Raw genomic sequence first — 12,166 nt, 5'->3', positions numbered from 1 at the left:
CGATTTGAAAATGACACAGTACTAAAGACATTTCTTAGTTACAATGTTCACTTTTATGTCACCTATTTTATGAATACCTTCATATCAACCAGCGTACAATCCTGGGGCAGCCAGGATTTCTCCAGAATTTCAAAAATAGCTTGTGTGGCATGACTCATGATGTCCACTTCAGTCTGCCCTATAACTAGGCCAGCAAAACAAAATTTTGCAGCAATGAGTTGCTCCTCCGACCACTGCGGATCATTATTGGCATCGTCCTAAGAATAAAGCACAGCAGTACAGTTCATTGCAAGCTGGCAACTTTCAACTTGCCAGAAAAAAAAAAAAAAAGTTCTTTCCTTTAAATACATATTCCTAAGAATTGCTATTTTAAATCTAATTTTCTCCCAGAATATTCTATGATTCAAGTAATTATTAATTAAAGTCTACTTTAAAATTGTATTTTTTATGTGTCTGTGTGTATATGTTGTGCTACACGTGTGGAGAGGAGACCAAGTTCTGGCTCTGGAAGAGTAGCAAGTGCTGCACTACCACTCCATACCACTCTATACCTCCATACCACTCCATACCACTTCGTACCACTCCATACCACTCCGTACCACTCCATACCTCCATACCACTCCGTACCTCCATACCACTCCGTACCACTCCATACCACTCCAGCCCCAATTTGACTACTCAAAAAAACCCAAAACCCTTATTACTTTTTTTTTGTCTTTTTAGGTCTATGTGTGTTTTGTCTGCACATATCCCATCTATACTCCATGTGCGCGCCTGTTGCCTGTGGACGCAGGAAGACTGTAGTGCACATCTGGAACTACTAGAGCAGCTGTGTTTGTGAACAGTCATGCGGTGCTAGGGCTCCTTGAACCTTGAACAAGTGCTCTTGCATGACGAGCCATCTCTCCAACCTCTACTGTTTACTTTTAATTATTCTTAGGTATTAGATGAGTCACTGATTCTAGGTAATGAAATAATTCATTCAAATCTGTCCTCTCCCTGCAAAGCCGTTTCTTATGTGCCTGAATGTCTTCCTACATGCATGTGTGTCACATGCATACAGTTTGAAAACAATGTCAATAGTGTATTTGTAATCAGGTAGCTGTATAACTTGTTATATATTATAATTAAATTTACAAAAATCCCAGCACTTGGGAAGCAGAGGCAGGCAGATCTGAGTTTGAGGGTAACCTGGTCTACAAAGCAAGTTCCAGGACAGCCAGCGCTACAGAGAAACCCTGTCTCCAAAAACAAAACAAAACCAAAACACAACAACAAACAAAACCATAAACTCCTGCAAACTCAAAATCACTTCCTTTTCATATCCAAAAATTTCAAATGTAAAAAACAAACAAACCGCCGGGCGTGGTGGCACACGCCTTTAATCCCAGCACTCGGGAGGCAGAGGCAGGCGGATTTCTGAGTTCGAGGCCAGCCTGGTCTACAGAGTGAGTTCCAGGACAGCCAGGGCTACACAGAGAAACCCTGTCTCAAAAAACCAAAAAAAAAAAAAAAACCAAAAAAAAAAAAACCAAACAAACCAATAACCTTTCTGAACAGGGTCTTATTCCATAGCTTAGGCTGGCCTTGAAATAGCAATTCTTCTATACCGTTCTTTCCTTTAAATTTTATTTGTAAGTAAGTATGGGTGTTTGGCCTGCATGTATGACTGCATCTGTTGGCCTGAAGAGACTGTCAGATTCTTGGAGTTACACAGGCATGAGCCACCAGCGAGCGCTCGCTAGGATCAAACTGAACCTCCTGAAGAGCAGCCAGTACTCTCCACTGCTGAGCCACCTGCAGCCCTGCCCTCATTACTTAAGCAATAGGCAGGAATGTGGGTATGGACCGCCAGGCAATGTGCAAGGCAATCTTTTTAATACGTTAACTGCTTGGTTTCTGCTCACTGAAACTTATTATGTTAGTCCATCATATCAAAAAAGACTCCCCCCTCCCCCTGCCAAACCTGATTTATCACTGCTTACATAATTCTACATTATCAACATAAATTTCTAGTAGGTCGCATATAGTTTCAGGCGTCTCCATGTTTATCATTTAGAGTGTAGTTTTAAGTCACAGAAAGCAATTACCTTGAAGAACATCTCCACTTTGGGTGGATAGAACTTGTACCCCTCCTGTACACCAGGGTTCCTTTTGAGGAAAGATCCAGTTGCTATTCTTCGGCACACCCACTCAATGGGGATCATTTCACACTGGGGTGCAATGAAGGCAGTCTCCCCACATTTCTTGGTGAAAGCAGTTTTTATACCTACAAGTTGACGATAAAAGGGGCGAAAGCAATGAATTTTTCTTTTAAGGAAGGTAGATAAACTCTAAAACCCAAAGTTTTCATCCTTTCATATTTTTCTTTCAATATCTTATGACATGGATGTATGTGGTTGTGCATTTCTACCCGTGAGTGTCAAAGGATCATGTACGTGGCTACGTGTGTGCATGCGTGCATGTCAAACACCAGTCCTCCTCCCTTTACAGAGTCTCTGGGGCTGAACTCAGAAAGTTAGTCTTGCATGGCAAGTGCTTTACCTCCTCAGCCAACTCAAAACATCTATCAAAAATAAATGCCGCCATGGGATTCAAGATGGCTCACAGGTTAAGAGTGCTTACTGCTGCGGGCGTGGTGGTGCACACCTTTAATCCCAGCTCTTGGGAGGCAGAGGCAGGTGGATCTCTAGTTGGAGGCCAGCCTGGTCTACAGAGTGAGTTCCAGGACAGCCAGGGCTACACAGAGAAACCCTGTCTCAAACCCCCCCCCCAAAAAGAGTGCTCACTACTACCCCAAAGGAGCAGAGTTTGGGTTCCATCACCAGTGACAGGAGGCACACAACCCACACAGGCCTAGCACCTGCACTCAAATGCACACACCCATACTATTATTATAAGATTAACAAAGTTAAGATTTTTTCCTATAGACTGGAATCAGTGTTTTACACTCCAGCCATTCATTCAGATTCAGTGCCCCCCCCCCCGACAACTTATCTAGATTGGTAGAAGGTCATCCAAGTGGCACTAAATTACCTCTAAAGATAACCTGACTACAGAATTCTCATGCTCTACAGTTCAGCATCATAGTAATTCTTATAGATTGATCAACTTATCAATCAGAACAGTCCTAAATTCTGCAGATACTTTTTCTTTAACTGCTTAAATCATCCCTGGAAAAGCCTCGCTCGGGGGTATCTGGAACTGCAGCTACTCTAGCCAACACCAAGGCAAGCACATGCTCTTACTTCCCTGCCACTGGAACCAGAGTTTCATGTGGTGACCTGGAAACTAACAACTTCTAGTCCTCCTCCAGGCCTGGAAGCAGTCAAGATCTTTGCAGAGAAGCTGCGTGGGGTTCCCAGCATTTGCACAGCTGTTTACCAGCAGCTGTGTGTAACTCTAGCTCCATGGGACACAAAAAAACAAAGCCTCATGATCCAAGGAGGAGAAGCACCCTAACTGCCCTCCTTCCACGTAAACATTCCATAGGTAAGCTCCAGTGTTAGTTCCACCTTTTACTTCCTTCAGTTTTTCACAAGGTCTTCCACTTAGAACAGGACAGGAAGGCACAGCTGCTATCTTCAAATATTTCTCAGGGTTTACAAGCAAAAGCAGGACTTACAATTCTGTACTGTCCTCCATAGGCAGAACAAAGCACAACTGTGCAGCATTCCAGGGAGTGAATTCAGGTTATTATTTGGGGCTGCTAATACCAGAAAGGTTTCTTTTTAAACCCCGGGAGGCTAAAGATGGCCTTGTTGTAGAGGGAAGTTCCACTGGTGATTCATGTGACTGATAAAGAGTGTAGGAAACTAAGTTTCTTTCTCTTGAATGTTTTCGCCGTGGGAGACAGTAGTCTGAATGCTTGGTCCCACTTGGTATAAAGCTTTGGAGGTGTGGCCTTGCTGGAGGAAGTTGGTTACTGGGGCAGGTTTGAATATTTCTCAGTGTGATGGTTTGTATATACTTGGTCCAGGGAGTGGCACTATTTGAAGGTGTAGCCTTGGGTTGGCATAGGTGTCACCGTGGGTGTGGGCCTAAATACCATTGTCTTAACTACCTTCAGATCTAGAGGTGAAACTGTCAGCTCCTCCAGCCATGTCTGCCTGGATGCTGCCATTCTCCTGCCTTGATGATAATGGACTGAACCTCTGAACCTGGATGCCGGCCCCAAATAAATGTCATCCTTATAGAAGTGTCTGTTCACAGCAGTAAAACCCTAACTTCTATACCCAGTTAGGTTTCTTTGCCTCTTTGCAGTGTAAGCTCTCAGCTATTCTCCAGTGTCGTGCCTGTCTGCTGCCTGCTTCTGCCATGATGGTTATGAACTCCCTGGAACTGCAAGCCCCAAATTAAATAGCAAAGTAACTAAAATGATGGGCCACATTGAAGACTGAACCTCAGGTTTTATGTAGGCCACGTAAGTACTTTATCACTGGGCTATCCTTAGCTTAAGGGTCTTTGGATTTTGGAAAGCATTACTTTCAAACCAGGAAGCTGTTAGAGTGAACCTTAAAAGCTCCTCTCTTCATTTTATTATATGGAAATTAGCCTGTGAGACATTCCCTATAGGTTAAGTCAAACACAGCCATCTCTCTCCCAGAGTCAGTTACCTGCTTTAGATGTAGTAACACATTAGATGTATACTGTATTCTTGATCGAAACAACTTCTCCCCTGGAAAATGACCCCTGTGAAGGGCAAAGGGAAGCACTCACCAGCTTCCTGTAACAACTGAAATATGCAGCTGGTGATCTTGTTGGAGATGGCGGCTTTGCCTTCCAGGTGGTTCTTCCTAGCTGCATTCCCTGCTGTGATCTGGTCCTTGGACTGCAGGAGGACTCTGCCTGGGGTGTCTAACAATTCATACACTTCTTTTGTTTTACCCTCGTAGAGCTTCTTCCCGACGTTCACTACTGTGGGAATAAAACATAATTGTAGCAGATTCTAAGATTTCCTCAATCGTAATGAATCCATTGCAATGTTGAACCACTCCATAGTGATTAGTGTCAATAAAAAATAATGAAACCACTTACACAGAACCTTGTGCTCTCATATAATTGTGTGCTAGTTTAATTAGAACTACAAAGATTAGAAAAGTCAGGCTCACAAACGTTGAGGTCACACATATAGCAAATGCACAGCTGGGGTGGTGGTGGTGCATGCCTTTAATCCCTTTAATCCCAGCGCTTGGGAGGCAGAGGCAGGCGGATTTCTGAGTTGGAGGCCAGCCTGGTCTACAGAGTGAGTTCCAGGACAGCCAGGGCTACACAGAGAAACCCTGTCTTGAGGGGGGAAAAAAAAAAGGAATAAAACACAGATCATCTGAGATCAACACCCCCTGTCTCTATCAGCTTGTCTTTGAACTGAAACAACTAAAACTATTGTAGCCATACTAGAATTTCTGTGCACACACTTGCAATAGATTCTTTACACTAACAGGAGGAAAATGCTTTATTTTCCCCAACTTTTCATTGCAGGCTAAATGAGAAAATTCAGAACAGTTTCTTCATTTCAAATTAATGTATAAGAGGTTCCTCTGTTCATCAAAAAAAAATAAAAAAATAAATAAATCAAGTAAGTAGTGGAGGCAAGGAATGGGGGCATAGCTCAGTGGAGTTTGCCCAACATGTAAAAGGTCTAGTCGAAAGTCTAGCACCAAAGGAAAGACAAACAAATCCCAAACCCAAAGAAAATGTTAGGATGTCCAGTTCAGAAGCTAGTTCCACACCCACTAGGCATGGAGACAACTACAGGCCCTCCTTTATTTACACTTCCATTAACTCAACTGGGCTATTTCTCCATCCTCTGCCATCGGTACCCTCTTTATTGAGGACGGAGGAAAGTACAGGAAATGTGCACAAAGGCACATTTTCTTTCCCGAGACAGGGCCTCATTCCATAACCCTGGCTAGCCCGGAATGCCCTTCCCAGACAAGACTAACCTCAAACTCAGAGACTCATCTGCTTCACTGTGATCAAAGGTGTGCACCACCAGACCAGGCAAAACCATCTAATTTTAAGTTACTCACAAGACCTAAGGAATGCTAGAGTCGCTGTAGTGGTGGCACACACCTTTAATCCCAGCACCTGGGAGGTGGAGGCAGAGGCAGATGGATTTCTGAGTTCGAGGCCAGCATGGTCTACAGAGTGAGTTCCAGGACAGCCAGGGCTACACAGAGGAAACCCTCTCTCAAACACCCGCCCCCCAAAAGGAATACTAGAGTCACTAGAGTCTACATTAGAATGAATTAGCTGAAAAAGCAACCAAGGTTTAAAGGTATTGGGATAGCTTCTCGTGTTCTCATCTGTAAAAACTCATTTTACTTCTCTGTGAGTAAACGTCTCCAGGCTTTTGCCTGTCTGCTAATCGTGGTCTAGGCCTGGAAGCTTCTAGCCTCTTGTACAATCTAATCATGGCCTAGAATGTTTTCAGCCTCTGAGACTTACTGCTGAATAAGCTCACCTTTTCTATTTCTTTCTGAGCTCTGGCTGGATGGTTCAACTCAGCTGCTCTGGCTCCAACTCATCTCTAGGCTGTGATGCAATCTGGCTTTTCTTTCCTCTCCCAAATTGCTCTACTTGACATCAAACCTACTCTAGCAATCTGTTCTAATCTTCTGCTTTCTACTCATTCTTTGGCCTGTTCCGTTCTGCCTTCACCTTTGTCTAGCTTTGTCTCTTTTCCACCTGTCACAGTACAACTGTGCCAGTGAAACTGCCTCCTTTTCTCTGCACGTCACCATAAGCAGCTTCCTTTTTTTCTCTCTTGTGAGAGTTATTTTGTCAAATCTTTCTGATTCATCAGATTGCCTGCCACTCAAATTAGACATCACTTTCAAACACGGCTGCTTCCTTCTACAAACTAACTTTACTGCTGTCAAAGTTGGAATTAAAGATATGTGCCACGGGCTGAGCTACATCACAACTAGAAACAGCACTCTTGAGTCAGTAACACATCCTTGGGGTTCCCAGTGTGGTCAGGTATCTTGCGACACTCATCCTCAGTACTGTTCCAATGTGTCTGTGTGCCAGGGCCTGTGCGCAGAACAGCAAATGCAATCTAGTTTCTGCTCCCAGGGGACCTGAATCTCAAAGGAAGCTGGCAATCGATTAAGACACTATAATAAAATACAAGGTAGAGACTATTCACAGCAGGCCCACCCTACAGAGAAGTCTAGAATGAAGTAAAAGCTGAATAGATGTGAAAAAAGATCAGAATTTAACAAGGGGTAATTGAAAGAGGCAAGACTAAGCAGCCAAGTCATGGTCAGCATGGCTAAGCACTTAGTGTTCCAGGACCATGTAGCTTGGTAGTGATTAAGACGCAACCAAGTAGATAGGCAAAAACAAAACCCCAAACTTAAAGAAGAGCAGATCAGGTCACACCACCAGCTGGCACAGGAAGCAGTTAAGTGTCCAAGAAGAAAAAAAAAAATCAATGGCCTATCACTGGTGCAGTGTACGGATAAATGGATGCAGGAGGCCAATTCCTTTCTTGGATCAAATTTTAGTTGGCCACAACTAAGTGAGATGACCTTTGGAGTGGACCAAACTTCATTTCTGGAACATCAGCTTTACAGCCTGTTACCTACAAAATACTGACTCCTCGCCCCAAACTACCCAGAGATAGTTTTCTTCTCATCAGAAATCCTAATTTTTGGTAATATTAACTATACTGCTGTGAGTGATTTGTTATGAAGCTTTCTTGTTTAAAACCATAAAAAAGGGCATCTTGTAAAAACTAAATACACTGGGGCTGGAGAGATGGCTCAGCAGTTAAGAGCACTGACTACTCCTCCAGAGGTTCCGAGTTCAAATCCCAGCAACCACATGGTGGCTCACAACCATCTGTAATGAGATCTGATGCCCTCTTCTGGTGTGTCTGAAGACAGCTACAGTTTACTGATATTTATATATATAAATATATATTAAATAAACCTTTAAAGAAAAAACAACCTGCTGGGCGTAGTGGCCCATACCTTTAATCCCAGCACTCAGGAGGCAGAGGCAGGTGGATTTCTGAGTTCGAGGCCAGCCTGGTCTACAAAGTGAGTTCCAGGACAGCCAGGGCTATACAGAGAAACCCTGTCTCGAAACAAACAAACAAACAAACAACAACAAAAACAACCCTAAATACACTATTCCAACCTACTTGCCTTTGGGTATCTAAGATTACAATTCTAATTAGCACTAAATAAATGTAATGTTTTTCCCTCAACTACGCTAAATTTGATTCTGGGTTGGCATTGGTGATAAATAACTTGTCTGACATTTCCACTATAGTTCAGTGAGGTAAAAGATGAATATTCTTCTATCTTCCTAACTTAACGTTTAGAAGAATTAACAAAGTTTAAAAAGCCCCTCATGGTTTAACTCCAGTTTTGAGCTGTAAATTTCCTTTCTGGAACTCTAATTTCCTTAATGTTTGTGTCCTCTTGAAAATCTCTATACTCAGCCTGACCCACTGTTGCCTTCCATCTAGTTCATTACTAACTCATTAGCTATGTAGATTTAACCCAAGAACCATGGGGCTGCTAAATACTAAAGAGCAACAGACAGACACAAGATACTGATTTAATATGGAAGACACGAGTTTTAGTCAAGACTTGATCCAAATTCAGTTCAAAGCACTTACATTGGGAGGCTCACGTGTACTCCTGCTTCAAGACAGGCCCTGGCTTCTGTGTATCCGTACTCAAGTGCACACAACCACAGATACAAAACCAACAAAGTAAAATAGAAGCCAGAGATTGCTCAGCAATTAAGAACACTCAGCTGTTTTACAGAGGACCCTGGTCCAGTTCCCAGGATCTACAGGGTAGTTTACAGCCATTCGAAATTAAACTATAGATATGAACACCTTCTTCGGACCTGTGTCAGCACAGGGCTGACAGATGTGGGGAAGAGGTTAGATTCTAAGATTTTTACAAGTTTAGAAGTACTGGCACAGTGGGTGATCTCAGAAAGTCTGGCCCTAATTCCCAATTTTATGGAGCTTTTCTACCTATAAACTTCAGGGTGGTTTTCATAGGTGGGAAAGAATGTGTTCGAGTTCGAACACGATCTGCTTCCTTATTAATCTAGAAACTTGTGTTGTTCCAAGACAGTGTTTTGCTAGTGGATAAAGTAACTTTGCACTCTCCACACCTATGGTGTGTTACTAGCCCACGCCCACAATCCCAAATTCCAGGGATTGCAAAGCAGCACCAGATCAAAAAATTTTGGACCTGTTTTCACAGTTTAAACTACGAAACTTGCAGCAAAGGGGATTATTGGCATATTAACTTTACCAGAATAAACAAAAACCCTGATAGATTTTTCTTGGTTGTTTATCTGCTTATTACAAGGCTTCTAGGCACTTGGTTAGTTTCTGGCCATTTCTCCTTCATGGTACTTTCCAACTCTGCTACTTTCCTTCCCGTCCCGGGGCCTTTTTAGGGGTATTTAGGTAGGCTCTGGGTGCTTAAGAGTTTAACGCACGTCTCCCAGCGCCTGGACCACGTGTGCAGGCTCCGGGCCCCAGGCGCCGTCTTGGGGAAGCCGATCGGGCACTTTGTCAGAAGGGCTGCAATCCGACCCCGGGGCCTCACGCGTCTGCGTCAAGCCTGCTAGCTCTCTGACGGAGGGCTGGGGGACCCTAGCGGGTCTGAAAGCAAGTTACTCACCTACGGCTGTCGCCATTATCCGAGGTGAACTAGAGGAGCAGACCGCGCGGGAAAAAAGGGCAGCGCTCTGGAAAACAAGAGCGATCACACGATCAGAGGGCGGGAAAGGGAGGTGCAAGCTCAAGGACACGCCCTAGCGCAGCGGCTACTAAAACTCCAGCCCCGCAGCCCACCGGCGAACCCGAAGTACCGGGCTGGCTGTGCTTGGGGCTGGAGTCGTGTCCCCAGGCTTCCCGCCGCGCAGGCGCGCTGACGCGACCCCGCTTCCGGGAGGCCCCTCCCCGCAGGCAGCCAAAAGTGGCGCGCATGCTGCAAGGCCCCCGCTGGCCGGAGAGGTTTCTGGGTTGGAGCGGACCAAGTCCTGACGGCTGGGGGACGGCGTGAGACCAAGGGGCACGCACGGCTCAGGTTTTCTGAGGGACCCTCGCGATCAGCTGCGCCACTCTCATCACCTACTCCTTGGGCACGGGAAAATAACGGAGCCTCCCACGTGCAGGGAAAGCAGCGATCCTGACCTCGGCCTCCTCCCCACCTCCTTGACTCCGTAGCTCCGCCCCTCTCTTCGCCCTAGTTGATTGGCGGAGAGCGGGAGGCAGACCTGGCCACGCCCCTTTATGAAGCGCGCCGCCGCAGTAGCGAGAACCTTGCCCGCCGGGGAAGGAGGCAGTCAGTAGCGCGAGCCTCTTGAGGCGTTCGATAGCGGAGCGGACAGCTGGTTGGTGCTTGGACCACGCCGCTGCAGCAGGTCCCTCCACGTGCTTTCCGAGGCGCCATGGAGCTGGAGGAGTTGGGGATCCGCGAGGAGTGTGGTGTGTTTGGATGCATCGCTTCTGGAGACTGGCCCACGCAGCTAGATGTGCCGCATGTGATCACTCTGGGACTCGTGGGGCTACAGCACCGGTAAGCAACAGGATGGAGGGGTGGGGGTGGAGTGGCAAGTATTTGCACAGTTCCACGAGCCGCTTCCCAGCTCTGTGCTACGGGGAACGCAAGACTAGGAGGGTGGATCAGGACTGGGAAGGGGGATCAGGGCTAGGAGGGTGAATCTCGAGAATCAGGACAAGTACCAACTCAGGATATTGATCAAGTGGGGGGTGGGGTACACTTTGCCTGCATAGACATTAACTTAGGCTGTCGCGTTGCTCCCGAATGCTCTTTACAGGTTAGCTCCCAAGAATGTGCATCTCTTGCCGCGGGTTAGTTACGCTGGAGTTTGCTTACACTAGCCAGGTTGGGAAGGGACCGTTCAGCTCTCCTTGAAACTAGAATTGTTCTAGAGATAAGCTTCTGTAGGGTGGTGGTGCTGAAGGTCCTGAAACACTTGAAGGTTTTTTTTGTTTGTTGTTTTGCACGGGGCCTCCAGCTTGCAAGAGCTTTGTTTGCAAGGGCAGAGCTACTGAGCAGATTGTCAGCCTGAAAGCAGTTAGAGGTTTGGAGATCGTGAGTTTAAAAGTAGGTATAGCTATGAGAAATTGGGAGATGCCTTTGGGGTAAACAAAGCACAAAAGACCTTTGCCTCCATAATTTCTTGACTTCACTGACAGTGTAAATCTGTTTATGGAAATAATACAAACTAGGGTTTTGTCTCTCTTCAAAAACTATTATATCACGGAGTTTTACAATACAGTAGCAACAATGTCTAGACCAGAGCTGGGCAGAAACCCTTTTTATCAATGTGGGTGCTACATGCATCACTAATTTATCCTTCCCTTATCAAACTTAGCCTAGAAGTTGTCCTTTTGCAGAGTCTCATTTCACATTCTGCATACTCTGCATACATTTATTTTTAAAAAAGCATCTGTGGCCACCCTGTGGTGGCACACGCCTTTAATCCCAGCAATTGGAAGGCAGAGGCAGGCGGATTTCTGAGTTACAAGGCCAACCAGGTCTACAGAGTGAGTTACAGGACAGCCCGGGCTATACAGAGAAACCCTATCTTGAAACACCCCACCACCACCACCCCCCCAAAAAAGTTGTTTTGAGAATGTGTGTATGTATATGGTGTAGGGGACTACATGTTTTGTGTTTGTTTCTTTTTTTAATTAGTTATAACTTGCTGGGTGCAGTGACTAGCTCAAAGCACTGGAGAGGTCTGCAGAGGCAAACTGATCTGGAACTTTTGAGACTACATAGCAAATCCCAGGCCTGCCATAGCTGCAATGAGGCCCTGTCTCAATAAACAAACAAACTACAACTTATTCTTAGTGACTTGTCACTATGTTATTATGTTTCCTATACTTGCTTTTTTGTTTTGTTTTGTTTTGTTGAGACAGTTTCTCTGTAACTGGCTGTCCTGGAAATGAGTTGGCCTTGAACTCAGAAATCTGCCTGCCTCTGCCTCCCCACTGCTGGGATTAAAGGCGTGTGCCACCACTGCCCAACCCTATACTTGCTTTTATATGAGAAAGCTATAAGATTAGATAGGGTAAAGACAATAAAGATAAGATGTGTTAGTGCTATCAACGGATTGTATTTTATTGTAGAGCCCATAATCTCAG

At 45.1% G+C, this 12,166-nt stretch overlaps 2 protein-coding genes across 7 annotated transcripts in view; one reads left to right on the top strand and one right to left on the bottom strand.

Annotated features, from left to right (window-relative positions):
- Window positions 1-12,166, bottom strand: part of Paics (phosphoribosylaminoimidazole carboxylase and phosphoribosylaminoimidazolesuccinocarboxamide synthase) — a 30,544-nt gene that overhangs the window by 6,148 nt on the left and 12,230 nt on the right. The window contains exons 1-5 of one of the 6 annotated variants that reach the window (XM_021161832.3): window positions 10,125-10,143; window positions 9,669-9,735; window positions 4,720-4,917; window positions 2,091-2,269; window positions 78-257 (exon numbers count right to left, since the gene is read on the bottom strand). In XM_021161832.3, coding sequence (XP_021017491.1) covers window positions 78-257; window positions 2,091-2,269; window positions 4,720-4,917; window positions 9,669-9,684 — 573 coding nt within the window. In that variant the 5' untranslated portion in view covers window positions 9,685-9,735; window positions 10,125-10,143. The other 5 variants (XM_029477242.2, XM_021161830.3, XM_021161831.3 and 2 more) reach the window with 5 other exon arrangements.
- Ppat (phosphoribosyl pyrophosphate amidotransferase) overlaps window positions 10,055-12,166 on the top strand; it is a 29,479-nt gene continuing 27,367 nt past the window's right edge. The window contains exon 1 of the mRNA XM_021161829.3: window positions 10,055-10,568. Within this exon, the coding sequence (XP_021017488.1) occupies window positions 10,441-10,568 (128 nt within the window). The 5' untranslated portion in view covers window positions 10,055-10,440. The remainder of the gene's footprint in view (window positions 10,569-12,166) is intronic.

Source organism: Mus caroli, unplaced genomic scaffold, assembly GCF_978045245.1.
Source record: "Mus caroli unplaced genomic scaffold, Mus_caroli_1 scaffold_4, whole genome shotgun sequence".
In the NCBI taxonomy this organism is placed as follows: Eukaryota; Metazoa; Chordata; class Mammalia; order Rodentia; family Muridae; genus Mus; species Mus caroli.
This window is presented reverse-complemented; position numbering and strand designations above follow the sequence as displayed.